At 28.9% G+C, this 19,383-nt stretch overlaps 1 protein-coding gene across 1 annotated transcript; it reads left to right on the top strand.

The window, feature by feature from the left end:
- Positions 1-7,176: 7,176 nt before the first annotated feature.
- EMB2769 (Cwf15 / Cwc15 cell cycle control family protein) lies at positions 7,177-11,432 on the top strand. Its single transcript, XM_020372965.3, has 7 exons — positions 7,177-7,435; positions 8,797-8,900; positions 9,029-9,070; positions 9,219-9,306; positions 10,294-10,393; positions 10,895-10,995; positions 11,128-11,432. The coding sequence occupies exons 1-7, from the start codon at positions 7,305-7,307 to the stop codon at positions 11,249-11,251; spliced, it is 690 nt and encodes a 229-aa protein (XP_020228554.1). The 5' UTR covers positions 7,177-7,304; the 3' UTR covers positions 11,252-11,432.
- The last annotated feature ends 7,951 nt before the right edge of the window (positions 11,433-19,383 follow it).

Here is a 19,383-nt window from a genome sequence, read left to right as displayed (position 1 = left end):
TATGTACTTGACATTAAATTTAGATGAAAAAAATGAGTTGGTTCTAAGCATGACAATCTAATCTGCTCCCGTGGGTATCCGCCCGAACTTACCCTGATTTGGACGGGGAAAACTTGTGTTTATCAAGTTCAGGTTTGGATTTTTCCCGATTGATAAAATCAGGAGCGGGAGCAGGGACAGGGATGTTAATACCCGCTCGCCCCGACTTGGCTCTGCTTAATAATATAATTAAAAAATTATATATATATATATATATATATATATATATATATATATAAACCATAATTATAAAAATTTATATGTAAAAATCTGTATTATTTTACTTTTTTATTTTTTATTTTTAATTTTATTCATATTTATTTATAAAAATAAAAAAAAGTAAGAGCAGGGACGAGGACGAGGAAACCCGAACCCCGTCGAAGACGGAAATGGGTACCTAAATTTTATCTCTAACAGGTATTAATAGCAGAGGCGGGGACAATTTAAATCTGTAGGAGGGAGACCCAACCCCGTCCCGTAACCATGCTTACTTGGTCCTAAATACTATATCATTACAAGTAGCAAACATAAATATGTCATCCGCATATAAATCGATAATCACATAATAAACATAAATAAAAATAAAAATAATGTACACATGTTCATCAGCTTCACCTAAAGCGAAACCATCACCAAGTAGGAACTTGTATTTTTATTTCATTATTATATAATTAAATGAAATCTTCTATCCTGACAATAGGAACATCACTTACTATATTTTATTTTTAAAAAGTTATGTAATGTAATTTTATTATTATTTTCTTTTTATATCTCCCTTAAATTATATTCATACATTTAGGTTGACTTATTGTTATTCTATTTTTTTTTGGTTTAAATGTGTTTTTTCTCTCCTGTAATACACTTTTTTTTTATCCTTGTAAATTTTTTTTGAAACAGTCCTTGTAATTTGTTTTATTTTCTATTTTGGTAATCTGTAATTATATTTTAATCCTTATAATATATCTATTTTTTCATTTAGTCTCTATAATATATATTTTTTTTCATTTTAAGTTAGTCCCTTTAAAAAAATTATAAAGACTAAAAGCAAATTATTCATACTCACAAGGACAAAAGGGGATAATAAGTATATTACAAAGACTAAAATAAAGTAACAATAACCAATATAAAAAAAATAGAAGTTTTATATGAATCATTTATATATATATATATATATAAAGATAAAAGCCAAAATAGTGATATATTCTAGAATCAAAACTCAAAAGTATATTTAATTCGTTTTTTTATATTGTACTTTAGTTATGAATTATGGCGTCCAATAAAATTGCTAACTTTTAAATAATTTATTTAAAAATCATACTTAAAACAATTCATAACAGGCTCACAATATAATAAATTTATTACCATTTAATACTTTTTTTTTCTTTCAAATACTGTAAAAAAGTCATACCGATTTTCATAATTTATTCAATCAGTCTAAGGTCATTCTTAAATATATCCATCTGTATTATACGTAAAATGGAATAATATAAATAAAAAGGAACAATATAATAAATTTATTACCATTTTTGCTGAATTCTGTCCTCAAAAAGGCATTTAATGTAAATATCCACCTTCATGAATTAATAAAATGTATTCAACACAATATAACTAAATTTCCACGTTTGGTACAAAAAATATTTGGTCTTAACTCTGTTTCTCTCATGGATGATAAATAAATCTGTGGATAATATCCGAATCTGTTCCAATTTGGTTTTTTGACCAAAGTAGGGTTGTATGGGAAGTTATTTACGTAAATAGTGCTGTTTGAAAACTATTTACGCCTTTAGGGCTGTTTACAACGGTGTCGCTATGGGCCATAGCGACACCAATGCCACATGGTTTTTTTTTTTTTTGGTGTGGGGTGGGCTCGAATGAGCCAAAACAGTGTCCTATGGGCTGAGGCGACACAGTTTGTGCGCCATTAAAAATGGTGTAGCCCATAGCGACACCATTTAAGAAAAAAAACAAAAAAAAGTAAAATAATTTCTAAATTTAAAAATAATGAAGTGAACTTATATATTTATAAAAATAAAAAATATTTATTTAAAAACGTAATCATAAAAAATATATATAATTATTTTACAAGTGGCGCTATGGCCTATAGCGACACCGTGTCGCTATAGGCTATAGCAACACTACTAATTTTTTTTTTTTAGTTATTATTTTCTTTTATTTTAAAATTAATTTTATAATACCAGTTAAAAATGTTAATTTGTAATTAATTGGTTCCGGTGATGAGTCTAAACCAAGTGACTCATAGATATGTGTAGTAGTCATCGGAACTGATGTCTCAAAACCTGGAGGGCGAGGTGGAGTGTACCAATATGTGTATTGGGACTGCGATGGATAAGTGGGCTCCTGAGAAGGAATATAATATAACCCTGCTGCTCTGTCTGACACTGTAAGGTACATCTGATCCATCGCCTCAACTGGCGTTCTTCGTCTAGGTAACCCTCCAGCCTCCCTTGACTGTGCAGGAACATTGAAAGTCCCCACGTCATATGAACCAGGGGGAAGGGGTGCTTCCTCAGCTGGCTCAACGAATCTAGCCCTATAGTCATCAGATATCGATAATAATCGATTAGTCTGCTCTGTGACTGCTTCCATAGAAAACTCTGGGCTGCCATGAGGAGATGTCAAGTATGCCAAGCATTCAGTTACGTCTCCCTACATATACAAGAGATAAAAAAATTAGTTTACCACTTTATAATTTAACAAAATATTATATTAAAATATGAGTTGTAATATGTACATACCACAATCGAGTCTTTAACTTCATCAGGATCAATGTACAATTTCCCCTTTCTACGATACCACCTCATGTATTCAGAATTTGGACCTAATAATCCAACCTGTGGAGAAGTAGGTGCAAAGTGGTATGCATATCGATTGGCCCAGTGCTCAAGTGCTGGACTTAATATTGTAGTCCAATCGTCATCAGTCTTTCCCCGCAGGGTCAACGCATGCACATGAGCAGGAGTCATTGGAGGATTTGGAACTGGTTGTTGGTAACCAAATTGCCTCATGACCCTATCAGGCTGATGCCATTCACAAATACACAGAGAAAGTAACGGGATTACAGAACCCCAAATACGAATCCCCTGTGTACAGTCCTCGGGCATCTGTTCCAAAGGCGGATATGGTTGCCAAATAATCTGTAAATAAAAAATTGTAATTAGTTTATATTAAAATACTAATAACTTACATAATGAAATCCGTTAACCCTTCAATTTTATTTACTTACAGATTTTCTGGTCAACCGATCAAAGAATTTGCGATAAAATTTAATATCATCGCTGATGCTTATTTTAGTGGCTGTGTTGGACCACCTGAAATCAAAATGTAAACAATTAATTTCTGTAACATTTATTCAATGATTTTAACAATGTTAATATTTTGAATTTCATCATACCTTAAACCAACAGGGCAAGCAGGAGGAATAGGTGGGAATGGAGAAGACAGAATGGTTGGGAATCGTTCCCATGCCCATAACTGCAATAAAAGTGTAAACCCACCACAACTTGGCGTTTTGTAATCAGTAGAGGTGCATAAATTGCGATACAAACATCCAAGCACAGCTGCACCCCATGCATACGTCTTAATGGTCTGAAAGTCACCTAAGAACGCCAACCACCTCAATGAGACATAGCTAGAAGATCTATCAAGAAACAAAACGCCTCCTATAAACCGTAGTATCCAAGCTCGAGCATAAGGAAGCAACTGATGTAGCTCCTGTAGATCATCTGCAATCTCATTAAAATATGTAGCCAACCAAGATAGCTTGACCCTATGACCTTTCATTTCTGACTCAGGTGGAATAACACCTAAAAAATCACGAGCTGCATAAAACAAAATAAATTATTTACCGATTTTTAATATTATAAAACACAATTACTATAACAAAAAAAAACTTAAAGTATAGTTATTTTTTTTTTGAAGCAAATAAAGTATAGTTATTTTAGTACCTGATTCAAATATATTAGCACTGCCTCGACTTAACAGTGCTTGACCGTCAACTGGAAGACCAACAATCATACCAACATCTTGGAGAGTAACTGTGCATTCTCCAAATGGCATGTGAAATGTGTGTGTTTCTGGTCTCCATCGTTCTACCAAAGCAGTTAATAAACCAGGGCTCACTTTGATATAACTCAACCGAGCAATCCATCCAAATCCAGCCTGGTCTAATAACGGAACTATTTGATGTGGAATTCCGTCAATTCCATTGCGTGTTGGAGCAGCACGTCTTGCTAATAATCTCCTATCTTCTTCTCTATTCCAAACATGTTGTGAAACATGTATGGATTGCAATGACAATAAATCATCCTCAACGGGTCCACAACTCACACGCACAGATGTAGAAGATGATGTCATCTATAACAAAATTTAACAACTAATTATTTCATACATTATATAAAATACAAATAAACCAAATTACACATAATTAAATTTAATAACAAATTAAATTAAATTATTTTCTAAATAAATATTATTTAAACAGATTTAAAATAAATTAATTTATATTTTAAATATCATTATTTTTAAAATTAAAATAAATTAACAGAAATATAACTAATTAAATTTACACAGAATTATATTTAATAAAAAAATATAATTAAAATATTTTCTAAATAAATATCAATTCAACAGAATTAAAATAAATAAATCAAATTTTAAATATAATGATTTTTAAAATATAAATAAATTACAGAAAATTATAACTAATCAAATTACACATAATTAAATTTAATAACAAATTAAATTAAATTATTTTCTGAATAAATATTATTTAAACAGATTTAAAATAAATCAATTTATATTTTAAAAATCATTAGCTTTTAATTTTAAAATAAACTACACAGAAAAATAACAAATAAAATTACACAGAATTAAATTTAATAAATTATTTAAATTAAATTATTTTCTAAATAAATATAAATTATTCAGAATTAAAATAAATCAATTTATATTTTAAATATCATTATTTTTTAAATAACAAACAATTACACAGAACTATAACTAATTAAATTACTCACAATCAAATTTAACAAAAAAATTTAAATTAAATTCTTTCCTAAATAAATATAAATTTAACAGAATTAAAATAATTGAATTTAAATTTCAAATATTATTTTTAAAATAATAACAATTACAGACAAATATAACTACCTCAAATTACACACAATAATTTCATAAAAATTTGAATTAAATTACACAGAAATTTAACTAAATAAAATAAATACAAATATCATTATTTTTAAATTAAACATAAATTACAGACAAATATAACTAAATAAACTATAATAATTATAAAAATCAATATATTTAATTAAATTACAAAACTGATAAAATAAAAAATACCTCAAATACTTGATATTTTTGGAACTCTGCAGAAATCTAAATAATACAATTTAACCTGAAATATTAATTATAATATATATAAGTTAAACAATATTTAAAAAAAAAATTAAACGAAATTCAACAAAAAAAGAAAAAAAAAATTGAAGGGGGGGGGACCAGCACCTGAAGAACTTCACGCGGAGGGGGGGGGGGGCACCAGCAGGGTAAATCCTAATATATATAGGAAATTTTTTTTTTTACTGTGCCAGGCCACGTGTCAATTACCCATTGGTTCCTCAGACGGTAAATTGACACGTGGCCACTGTAATAAATGGCCTCAACCACCACCATCAGTGTCGCTGTGGGCTATAGCGACACAGTGGCGCTATAGCCCATAGCGACACCACTGTTTCTTTTTCTTTTTTTTTTTTTAAATTATTATCTTATTTTTTTTAAAACATTTCTATATTTATATATTATCATATAAATTATACTATTTTATAAACTTATTTTTCCATTATTTTCTTTTTTTAATATAAATATATTTATTTTTTCTGTATATAATAGTGTCGCTGCGCTATAGCCCATAGCGACACCAGTGTTTTTATTTTTTTTTGTTTTTATTTTTTTTATTTTAAATTATTATCTTATTTTTTTTAAAAACATTTCTATATTTATATATTATCATATAAATTATACTATTTTTTATAAACTTATTTTTCTATTATTTTCTTTATTTAATATAAATATATTTTTTTATATATATATAATAGTGTCGCTATGGGCTATAGCGACATAGTGGCGCTATAGCCCATAGCGACACCAACTGTATTTTACGTTTTAATATTTTAAATTATGTAGTATATTTTTTTTGTAATTTTTTTATTTTTACATTATCATATAACTTTTAATAACTATTTTATAAATTTTCTTTTAAATAAATTATATTTTTTGGATTTAAGTTTTTTTTAAATTTCGAATATGAGTCGCTGTGGGCTACAGCGACTTCATTGTAGCTACTAGTGTCGCTATAGGCTGGACCAACTTCCTCAATATGGCTCTCATGGCTTCTCTGGAGTTTAAAAAATGCCACGTGGCAGTAGTGTCGCTATGGCCCATAGCGACACCGTTGTAAACAGCCCTAAAGGCGTAAATAATTTCTAAACAGCCCCATTTACGTAAATAACTTTCCATGCAGCCCTACTTTGGTCAAAAAGCCGTTCCAATTTTGACAAGGAATACCTGATTTGACTAGGTACGGGTAAAATCTGATATATTAAATCAGGTACGGTTATATATTTATTCGCCCCGTACCCGTTCTCGTTCTCATCTCCGATTTAATTGTATTAAAGAATTTTAATATTTTATTATGCGTGATTATTTATTATAATGTGAAATATTTATAGTTATTTAATTATTAAGAAATTTCTTGATTAAAATATGAGATCGAAAAACAATCTAATTATAATTATATTATAATAGAAAAATAATTTTACAATTTTTTTTTATAATTTTTTTTTTGACGAATATGAATACGACTACAAGTACGAATATGACTACGGAGATGAATTTGAATTACAAAGATGAAGACGAGTATCATAAAACTCGTATTCGACCCACTCCGTTGTCATACCAACTTCCTCTCCTAGCCATATTTTAATTTTTGAAATATATATATTTTTAAATTGAAACAATTTTGTTTGGTCTATGGTCAAAAAGATTTAAACAAATGGTTGGTGTGAAAGTGAATAAGCCCACTAAGTTAAAAGCCCACACGTTCTGCTATTTTATTTTGGCACTCAATCATTCATTCCCTTCTCTTTTTCTTCTTTCTTTTCATCACCCCCAAACGAAACCCTTGTTCGATTACCGGCGAACAAAGACGGTGACAGAACCCTTCTTCCATCCCCAAAACGTGACATCCGATGACGACCGCCGCACGACCCACATGGGCTCCTGCTAAAGGTGGCAACGAACAAGGTGGCACTCGAATTTTCGGTCCCTCCCAAAAGTACTCTTCTAGGGACATCGCATCGCACACCAATCTCAAGCCCAGGTATTCTCCTAATCTTTTCCCCTTTTTTAATTTAGTTCCAAAACAAGCTAGGTTTAGGTTTTCTTACCAATGGAACATTACGTAGTTCAAATTTATAATGGAACTTGGGTTGTTGTGATTATATTAATCAGGGTTAGTTTGATTTGAGGCTATATTGTTTTGGGGTAGCACAATTCACTCATTTATATGTAGCCCCTTGGTGCCTATGCTTGTGCTTGGTCATGTCGTTCTAGTTTAGGTTAGTTAAGCACTTAAGCCTCGATTTTCTCTTGGTTATGTTAACTTCACGGGTTCCGAGCTCGTAAGGTGCAGTTTCTGAAACTCTGTTGTACTATGAGATTTTTGTTCAAATTCATATACTGGTTATCTTATCTATGTCCTTTGATAAGTTTGTTGCTGGATTTTTCATTCTGGCAAATGAATGAAATCACAATTTTCAATTTCAAATCTTGTAGAAGTATGTCTCTCCAATGATGAGAAAAAGTGTTGCCTTTTATTTACCTACTATCCCCCTTCCTTGGCTTTAACCTTGTGGTGTTTATCATGGAAAATTCTCCATGTTAAATATTGTTTATTAGTTGTTTTCGGAGCCAATATTGTTGATGGGTGGATGATCGTACAATATCACATGGCATAGAAATCTCGAGTTATTGTAGTGATACAGCATATGCATCATTCACTTGGCCATTATCAGGATCATCTTTGCTCAAGAATTGTGTAGGAATATTCAGATTTATGACTAAGATATGTAATCCGTGACCTCGGATGACTGGTATAGTGGTATGATTTGTTGCTTCCATAGAAGGAAGTTGTGATCATTAAACTTTTCAGAGATAACGTGAGAGAAGGTGACAGGAGCTGGTGATTGAAGAGAAAGTGGTGGCAGATTGTTGGAAGTCATGGATCTGGATCAAGAGCAGGCTCTTGATACTGTATTGGAAATTAAGCTTGAGAGACTAGGAAAATAAGAGCAAGGAATAATTTATGCTCTTATTGATTGATTTAATTGAGTATGGAAAGATGCATATATAGGGAGTGAAAGTGAGGATTTTCACAAGAAGTTGCCAATTGTACTAACAGCTGGGACTAATTGGGTAATGACTGATATACTATAATATGTAGTGTGTTTATACAGTGTTTCTTTGTACCACATACTTAAACTTAAGGTAAATCTTTATCCTGACATATAATTGAAATATTTTCATTTTCCTTTTTTTCTTCTCACTTTTCTCTTGTTAAATGATTAAGAAGCTATACTGTTCTACACTTGTGGTCAATGTTGCACAATATCATGTTAGCATGCAGTTTTTCTGATACAGGTGTATTTGTCCTCGCTAATAATGGTTGCTCTACCTTGCCAGGAAGGAAGGACAGGACACACAAGATGAATTAAAGAGAAGGAACCTCCGCGATGAACTGGAAGATCGTGAACGAAGGCATTTCTCATCAAAAAATAAATCTTATGGTAAAGTTATCAATGTGTAATGTTTCTCTAAAGTTCTATTTGATGCATTTGAATTGCATCATTCTTGTCAGATGTTTTTTTTTTTAATTGCAACCTTAACTGTTCAATTCTATTTTATGCTCTGACAGATGACAGGGATCATGGAAAGGGTAGCCATCTGTTTTTGGAAGGTATTCTATTTATCAATTTGTATATATTTACTAATATATTTTCACTAGGCCTTCCATCTAACAAGGAGGAAAAACAGAAGTTAAGGAAAGGCTCCATAATTGCATTTCATATTTAATATTGTAGATTGATGGATCTTTATCTTGACAGGATCGAAGAGGGATATTGAAGATCACATTGTTGCACGAAGTGTTGATGCGGATGATTCTGATGTCGAAGTCAAAAGTGATGATGAGAGGTAGATAATGGGCCCAGTTTGTTTAAACTTTTTTTCTTCTTATAAAAAACATATTTTCTTAATAAAATAAGAAGTTTTCTGCTGTTTTAGTGTGTTTGTCTATACTTCTTATTTTAACAATTAACAGTTTTATGCTTTTTTAAGAAGCAAATTCTATCTATTAAAAACCAATTTTTTAAGAAGTGCTTTTTTATGATCTCTATTTTTTTTTAAAGTTTAAACAAACTGGTCCAATTTGGCATGAACTTTATGTTTAACAGTATCAAATGTTTATTTATGGTATAGTTGGTATATATATATACATGCAATTGAATTGAACTCAGTATTTAAGAATATAAAAGGGCAAGTGCACAAGTTTATTTAACAATACAAAGACTTGTATAGTATTACTGCCTTACGAATATACTTCAAGTTATTATGTACGCATGTATCATTTAGGTTTTGGCAAAACAATTAAGACTTATTGCTTTATTTAGGCAACATAAAATATATAGGCCCTTCATGTGCATACATGGGCAAATGTGTATCAACATGCATTCTACTTTTTTCAGCAATCCAGCATAATCAGTCTTTTGTTGATACTTTGGCATGTAATGAAATGACATGTAAATCTGCAGCACAACATTTTGGCATTTTGAAATTATTCTGGATGAGCCATCAAATATAATTTAGTTTTGATGAAGCTGTTTTTTCTTTATTTATTTTTAATAATTTTCATTTACTTTATTAATGATCTTTTTTCAGCTGACATTATTGTGTTATTAGTTTTGTTGGGAAGTTTGTGGATGGGGGAATTGGTTTTTGTAAGTCGTGTTATATTTTGGTTGGGAACAAGTGGTTTCACATTATACCTGTTCTCTACTGTCTCTTATCCTTTTGTAATTTTGTTTGTATTTGAAATCAAATTTCTTACATGAAAATTTAGATCAAACAAGTGTCTTAACTTGATAATGATAGTATGTAGTAATGTTTCTTTAACTTTCTCAGTGATGATGATGATGACGACGACGACGAGGATGACACTGAAGCATTGCTGGCTGAGCTTGAACAAATAAAGAAGGAAAGAGCAGAGGAAAAGCTACGCAAGGTCTTATCTCTTCTTTTACTCGTCCTTGCTTTGTTCATTTAATGCCATTGAAGCTTTCCTGGTGGGGTTATCTTGAACTGCGCTATGCTGCACTATATATCTCTCCAGTATTATTACTACTTCACTTTGTATGGAAGGAAAGTCGCATGGGGGAGGGTGGATATAGTATACTTTTCCACTCCCTCTTGTAATCCATTTAGTATTGATGAAAAACAGATGGTTGAGCCCATAACATGTCCATCCGTTTTTAGTAACATATATCTCAGCTGCTAAGAGCCTATTTGGATATAGACTAGGAGCACTTTTGAGAATTTCTATATTGAAAAAAAAAAAAGAAATAGTATTTTTCAGTAGAGAAACTCTTAAAAGTCCCTTATAGGCTTTCATCCAAACATGCTCCAAGTGGTTCTGAACTTCTGATGATGTCAGTTGTAAATTGTAAATATATATAAATTGCTCTCGTGTACAAAAAAGTTAAAATATAAAAATATCTCTGTGCAGGAACGGCAACAACAAGAGGAAGAACTAAAAGTAAAGGAGGCAGAGCTTCTGCGAGGAAACCCATTGCTAAATAATCCAACATCTTTCAATGTGAAAAGAAGGTATGAATCTAGATTATTTATCCAACATCATCGAAGCCAAAATGACAGTTTTTTTGCCGTTTATTGTTAATCGTGTTGTTTTGCTGTCTTTATCTCATATTTTGGGTTTTTGCATGCACTTGTTCTGTTTAGGTGGGATGATGATGTGGTGTTTAAGAACCAAGCCCGTGGTGAGACTAAAACAGCTAAGCGATTCATCAATGACACCATCAGGAATGATTTTCACAGGAAATTCCTGCAAAAATACATGAAGTGAAAGTCCATATGTCAGAAATCCGAGTTGTTTAGACTTTTGGACTCAACAGAACTTGTTGATTTGCAGTTTGTATCTAAATGTATGATTCAATGTTGATGGATACACTATGTCGTAACTTCGTGTATGCATGTTAATGCCAACTGGGTTAAAGATTCAGACCATAAAATATAACATTTAATGAGGTTGTCTCTCTCTCACCCTATACAATTATATCATTATATTCACTTGTGGATCAATCACCTAATTGGCCTGGTGTGTATCTAAATTATCTATCATCGACATTGCAAGGAAATTAAGCTGTCCACTCGTATGTTTGGCACTTCCCACTCAACCTATTTTTTTCACGCATATTCTCCAAACACATTTTACCTTGCTCAAACATGTAAAGCCTATTTGATTTCAGAGTGGTGTGGGTTAATATTTCTTATTAGGATTACGTTTTTTTTTAGACCATGGTCATATTGCGGCCTCGCACTTGAAGTCAGATAGAGACATTATAGTTTAATAGTATTTTATTACGTATAATGCGTATAAAGATAAATGCTTATTTTAAATATTTTATTCTTGATAATTGAACTCGGTAAAGGAGTTTATAATACTTGAGCATCTGTTCAACCATGCTAAATTTCTGATGAATAATTTGTTTCTTATTTTGATAATTTATTTTAAAATATTAAAATTCAATTTAAAATGATAATAAAAATGATAGGTTTGAAACTATAAGAGGTTAATATTTTTTTTAAAAAAAATGCTCTTGTTAAAAAGAATCCCAAAACTATCTATAACCCTTTAAAACCCCTTCATTCAAGATTGATTTTTTTGGGACTAACGTTAGATAATGTTTAATAAGAAGTGAGACATTTTTTTGGGACATGGACATGGATAGAGACATTACGTCGTTGTTTTTATCTTTTGGGCTTACATTACAAAGTTGAGAGCATTATGATGTTGGGACGTTGGGCTTAGAGAATACTGATAGAGACGTTACAGTTTACATTACAAAGTGTTTAATAAGAAGGTCAATCTTTAGTAATGTCCGTGCAGGCGCAGCAACGTTCAATTCATCCTACCATTATTCTTTGTTTTTTCATCCCCATCCACTCCATACTAAAATCATTTCTAAAAATTCTCTTTACACATAATAATGAAAGAACACCGAAAAAGAAAATTTTATAAAGAAATAAGCAAAAAATACACAATTTTATTTAATATGATTTATTTCTCCTACTTACATCAACGGTAACATCTTAATAAATATTAATTGCATTAAATTTATTTAATATGACTCAATTTCTCATGCCTACATCTACAATATGACATCTTTCTTATTTAGGATGATAACTTTCTCCATGGATTGAGTGATTATTTTTATAATATTTTTTTTATTTTATAACAAGATAAAAACAAATTTTTATACCTAATATAACACAAGATCATATATATTTTTTAAAATATAAATAATATATAAGAAATAGTAGAGATTTAAAAAATGAAAATTACGAATCAATAGAGCGTGCAAGTTTTATTATTTATTACTATTTTTATTAGAATATTGTACTTGGTTTTAAATGTTATGCAAGAGTAGGACATGTAACAAGGCATTTTTTTTGCAACTAAGTTTGACTAGTAGGTTCTCCATATTAACAATGAAACTAGGAGCTGGATATTTAAGTATAAAATTTGATTAATCGATATCTATTGTAAAAGGATAGGTTATGATAACCACCTTTTTCTTTCTATTTTTGTATATTAGATATTATTATTTTTATATTTAATAATTATCTTTTTTTTTTTAATTCTTTGAAAACAAATATATATAGATACGAAGTATTTCTTTTCTTACTAGTAAGTAATAATAACAATGAAACCACTGTAAACTGGATATTATAAGTATAATATTCTTTATATGTATTTATATAAATTAGAATAATTATTTTCAACAAATATATTTTAGAAACAAATTTTCGGTGAAAGTATTTTTGATTGTCTGTTAAATGAGTGTTTTTAAATATTACTTTTAATCTCTTGTATATTTTCAAAATTTTAAAAAATTCGATGTTAGCATTTTTAAAGAAATATTAATAATTAAAAACAAATTTGTGTCACAATATAATTAAATTATTTCTCATAAATATAAAGTTACATTTATAAAATAAAAATATTGTTTATTATAAATTTTAATAATAATAATAATATAATTTATATATTTAAAAATATTTATCGTAAATTTTAGTTATATAAAATTAAAATTTATCCGGTGATTGGAAAAGTTAAAATACAAATTTATTTGTAAATTGCATTAAGAAGTTTAAATATCACATATTCCCAATTGTTTTTCCAAATAAAGTTAAATAGAAACATGGTTTGTTATTATTGTTTCATAAATTGGGCAACGTTGTGTGGATTAGTTTATAATATTTAGTAATGCAGATAAGAAAGGTTCCGAGAATATACCGAAAGAAGAATGAGGTGTATTTTCCTTTGAACTATTGTCGCACTCTTTTTCAAAGTGCTAATCAAAGTGCCAATGACAATATCATTATCCATACTTTCTGTATGTCTCTATCTAAAATCCACTCCAAACTGTGACAATTGACAACCAAAGCGAAAGTGCTCCATAATTGGATATACTCGAGATAAAAAAATATATATTTTTATTTTAGAGAATCATCCCATAAATTTCTCTATAAATATTTTTAAAAATAATAAATAACCTTTTTTATATACAAAAATAATATATAAAATTATTTTTTTCTTAAAAAATTGTTTTTAACTAATGTATAAACTCTTAATTTATAGAAAAACTTATTTTTTTAAAATATTTACGAAGAAATTTATTATTTAACTATATCCATATATAATACATAATGGGAAAGAAAGTTTATTTAAGGAAAATTCTTCTTTTTCGTTTCTCGTCCTCTAAGAATTTGCCTTGATGCGGCATAAACATACAATGACGAACAACAAGAAATAACGTTAGCAAAAGGAGTTGTTGGAGACAGATTTTAATGAGGAATAATCTGTAATCTGATGCAAAATAACACCTGTCCATCGGGATTAATTAAATCACCAAAAACTATAATTAAAATTCGATTTTTATGTCGACTAAAATTAAATTCGAAAGGTTTATAAGAAAAAAAATATATTAAAATAACATTTTATAATTTTTACGATCGATAAAAATTAAATGAAAGAGATAAAGTAAGTACTACCGACTCAATTAATATATAATAATAAATTAATTTCTTCAATATATATATATATATATATATATATTAAAATTATCTTTATACTTTTTTTTTTAATTAATACTCATATATCTTCTTACCAATTAGAGTATATGTTATACACTATTTATATCTCTTAATTAATGTTCACTTTCTCTTAACTAATTAGAGTGCATGTGTAGCACCTCATTACCCCAAGGCAATAATCAAGACATTCATATATAAACAATTGCAACAATCTTTCGATTTTAACAACATTCATAAGCTTCACAACATGTTATTTTGGAAGAATACTTAAGGTTTTTCATAACATAAATAATACAATGTCTAACATTAAACATAACTTGAAATAATAAGAAATCCTATACTATGCTCATATGTATCACATCTTATAAGAGCATATATAACACTCCACAAGGCTCATGCTTCATTGTTTGCATTGTCAACATGATAGTCATTACCTAGTACCTACAATACACTCAATATGGAACAACGGGAAAACAGAGGGAAGTGAGAAATGTCTCATTCTAATATAATCTACATATACTTAAACATAGTAAAATAATAGTTACTAATTTAAATTAAATAACAAGATATTTATACAACTCATAATCCACCACATTCATATTAGCACACTTAGACTCTACATCCCCAAATCATTAATGCATGTTTTTCTAATGTTACTTATAACAATGATAAAATAGGTTAAAACCTTCATAGTTATACTTATAATTCCATGACAGATCCTCGTGGCCCGAAGACTTTATCTAGTGGTTTGAAGGCTTAATCTTGTGACTCAAAGACTTAATATCATGGCTCAATTTATATATTCACTCATACAACACATACCTCATCCTTCTTACACTTAACACTTACACATTATAACCATCACTTACACAAAAGTATATATCCATTATACTCTTCATAAACATCTCATACTCGTTTATTTGCATATTCTCTTTTATTTACATACGCATAGAAATCAAACTCACCTCTTTTATTCATACAAACATAATCTTACAATCACGATACAAATTCTTATTTCTCTTACAAAATGTATAACAATTCTCAAATTCGCACAATTGCACACACTGAGATCATCAATTTAGTTATTACACCCAATAATACCCACATCCCACTTGACATTGACCTCATAGAGAGCACGTTAAGCTCTCAAGGAGATTCATGCTTGGAAAAATTACCACAAAAGCACCCCTAAAGTTTGCATGCTTGAAGTGGCTACCCTTACACCTGACATTATCACCATAGAAAATAACCTATGCTCTTTGTTGCTCTCATGCCCAATGCCTGGTGTCACCGCAGTTAGTGACAAATTGTGTAAAGTGGGAGTTTCACCCTATCATGCCAAATTCCCAAGTTTCAAATTAATTGGTAAGTTCATTAATTTAATGTTCCTCATCAATCATCATACCATTTCAATTCAAACCACACTACAATTTCACACAATCCACTAATTACACACAATCTCATGTGCTTTATAAAATAAAGATTTTCACAGTATCCATAGACACTCATAGGTTCATGACCGTAACATCCAACGTGAATTCAACCATGCATACGACTCAAACTCAATATCTTATGCTCATAAGAAGAGTACATAACCATAATTTCACATATAAAAGAAAATAAAAAACTCAATCCATAGATAATTGATTTCCACAAAAGAAAGCCCTCACCCCCCTTACCATCGTGAGCACTTGTTGTTGGATGAAAATTTACTCTTATTGCTCCTTCATCCTTCTTTTTGTGTTCAATTTTCAAAAGTGAGAAAGTGGGAAGCGTAAAAATATAACCCCTTATAACCTCTAACTTTTAATAAAATAAACTAATATAACCTTTAACCTCACTTTAATTTCTCCGATTAAATCCTTTCTAACTTTGGTTACAAAATCTTTGCATCATATAATGAAAGAATCAATTAATCGGTTTAACCTATAATTAAAATACTCTTCTACCTCCTCATATAATATTTAATTTATTTAAGAAATCCCATTAATTATTTAACACCTTACATATAGAAGAAAAAGAAAATATAGAAAACTCACACGTTCTTTAAAGAATTTATAATTAATGTATTTTACCAAATTAAGAGAGTAAACTTGAATTAGAAGTATTTTAATCTAAAAATAATTAGTATATGAGAGGATATTAATTCAATTTTATATAAAATAATAATAATTCCTTTAAGTTGAGTTTTTTTTAATAAAAATGGAGATAGTAATTATTTTATAAAAACTAAAATATAACTAAAAATACAATTATATAACATATATTCATAGTACATGATAAGATCTCATTACCATGAGCTTTGTGTTTGGTGTTATTGAAAATTTATTTATGACAAAATTTAAGTACACTTTCTTAAATATGATTGATATATTATTTTTTAATAAAAATTAAAATTTTATTTTAATAATGTGCATTTACATCTAATGAAGTTATATTACTAAAGTATACATTAAATACAAATATACATTATCAAAATAAAATATTAATTTTAATTAGATAATAGTACCAGTTATACCTAAGGAACTACTTGACAAAACTTAGTGCAAAATTTTACCAATATACATTATCAAAACTTTACATATGGTTGATGTTGTTTAATTTCTAATTAGAATTAAAATTTTATCTCGATAATATGTATTTAAATTTAAAATTTAAATATAAATACATGTTATCAAAGTAAAATTTTAATTTTAATTGAAAAATAATATCAACTACACCTTAAAAAAAATTACACCTAAATTTTGTCAAAAATAAAATAAAGGATAAACAAACAATTAAGGACATTTCAATCATTATAACGGCCTTGTGAAAAATTGATGAAGGATTCTCCACTTGGAGGACAACCGTTGGGTTTCTAAAAGGTCAGGGTATATAAATTACAAATAATTATATTTTTTTACATAATTTTATTGAAATAAATATATTAAATAAAAAAATTAGAATCCTAAAACATAAGAAGTATTAAATTCATTTTTATTTAAGAAATTGCTCCGATGGTAAGAACTGTTTCTAAAAAAATTTACTTGCAATTTAAAATCTAAAACATTCAAAGAATATAATTATCTACCCTCTTATATCTGAAGACTTTCATATGATCAAATCTATACAGATTTAGTATCCTATACCTGAATTTTATTTTATTTTTTATCGTGATCTCATAATTCAAAAAATGTTACTTATTATAATTAATAATCTAAAAAATTATGTCATTATAATTATTGTCTCAAAATCATGTTATTATAATTATCATTATGTATGCGTGATTTCATAAGTTTCCACACTATCTACCACTAAAAAAAATTCAATCATCAACTAAATCCTGTTCTAATGATTTAAGTATATATTAAATCTAGTTTATTTGGGGATGGTTCCAACTAAATATACAATATATATGTCTTTATCCGAGCGGTATAGAAACATAAATCTTTATAAAATTTAGAATTATTCATAAATTTCAACTTAGTACTTAAGACATATATATTGAATACTTAAATTCAATGGTTGTAAACTAATTAATATTTAGTTGAGACCATCCCCAAATAAAGACATATAAATAATATTTAAATTCGATGGTTGTAATCTAGATTAATATTTAGTTGGGACCATCCCCAAATAACAACTTGGTATCTTGTGTTGTGCCCACTATATGCTTTTTATCTCCACAGTGCCTCAACCCAATACTTTGTCTGTGTAACCGGGGAAATGAAGAAAGGCAGAATCGGCAGACTTTTTCAATCACTCGTCTACCCGGAAAAAGTATTGTATGCAAGAATTTTTTTTCTCTTTCTTAGATATTAAGAAAACAAGATAGGGATAATATAATTTTTACACTTTTAGTTATATACACAATTTATTGTTAAAATCACCTTTTAATTTCCATTGGAACCTCTATATATAATTCTCCAAGTACTTGCTTATAATCTAGCAATTTATATATTGAAACTCGATCATCTCTATATCTTTTTTGTCTTAATTCTTATATCTAAACTCATAACTTTTCCACATGTATTAAACTAAACAATAGTCAATGAGACTTTGCAATGTCCAGGAGTAAAAAATCCTATGTACATGCATATATGAGTCAGCCGCGTGTGATGTTAATTTGGTAAGCAAAAAATAAGTCAACGGTTGACTATCACTTAAAATTTAATATATTATTTGTATATTTTGTAAAGCTTTTTGTTTGTACAATTTTATACATTTAGTCGTCCTTCATTTATTTGATGGATTTAAACTATATTTATAATTTGTTTCCATTCGTCTAATGAGTTTATTCTGTTTTCATTTGTTTGATGGGTTTAATTATAAGATTTTTTTTAAATAGTAAAAAAAATTATATTAAAAGGTATGAGGGATACCAATCCGATATACAAGATATTGATTAATACTAACTAATCAAACGGTTAGCTATAATTTGCACATATCTCATAACAAATCACTATCTAACTGAATTGTTATATTACAAAATACTAGAGCACAAGCTCCTACCCCAATTGTGTTTCTCCTAGTAAAGACAATACCATGTAAAAGTCTTTTGTAGAGAATGTAACCAACACCAAGAAGTTTGTTTGTAGAATAGCCTTCATTATTACTTCCTTGTCAAAACAGCCACCTCTAAACACACATAGATTTCTATGCCTCCAAATAGTCCACACTGTTGCTGTCCAAATAGTTTGCCACATTTTTTCACCTATTGATGACCTAATGCGGGTCGATATACAATTGAAATGATTCAGTGGTAGTTGTGGTAATCCCATATAACTATTTAATCATTCCAATCATTTATTCCATAGCTCATTTACCTTGCTGTAGGTACAAAATATATGTGGTATTATTCCAATGCTGATTTACAGAATGAGCACTTTCTTTGTTGAT

This window comes from Cajanus cajan, chromosome 5 (genome assembly GCF_000230855.2).
Source record: "Cajanus cajan strain Asha chromosome 5, NIPB_CcT2T_4, whole genome shotgun sequence".
Classification (NCBI taxonomy): Eukaryota; Viridiplantae; Streptophyta; class Magnoliopsida; order Fabales; family Fabaceae; genus Cajanus; species Cajanus cajan.
This window is presented reverse-complemented; position numbering and strand designations above follow the sequence as displayed.

Coding starts and splice junctions, on each gene's coding strand:
- EMB2769 (XM_020372965.3), top strand. CDS start 7,305: ATGACGACCGCCGCACGACCCACATGGGCTCCTGCTAAAGGTGGCAAC. Junction 9,071..9,218: donor TAGCCATCTGTTTTTGGAAG/GTATTCTATTTA, acceptor TTATCTTGACAG/GATCGAAGAGGGATATTGAA. Junction 10,996..11,127: donor TCTTTCAATGTGAAAAGAAG/GTATGAATCTAG, acceptor TGTTCTGTTTAG/GTGGGATGATGATGTGGTGT.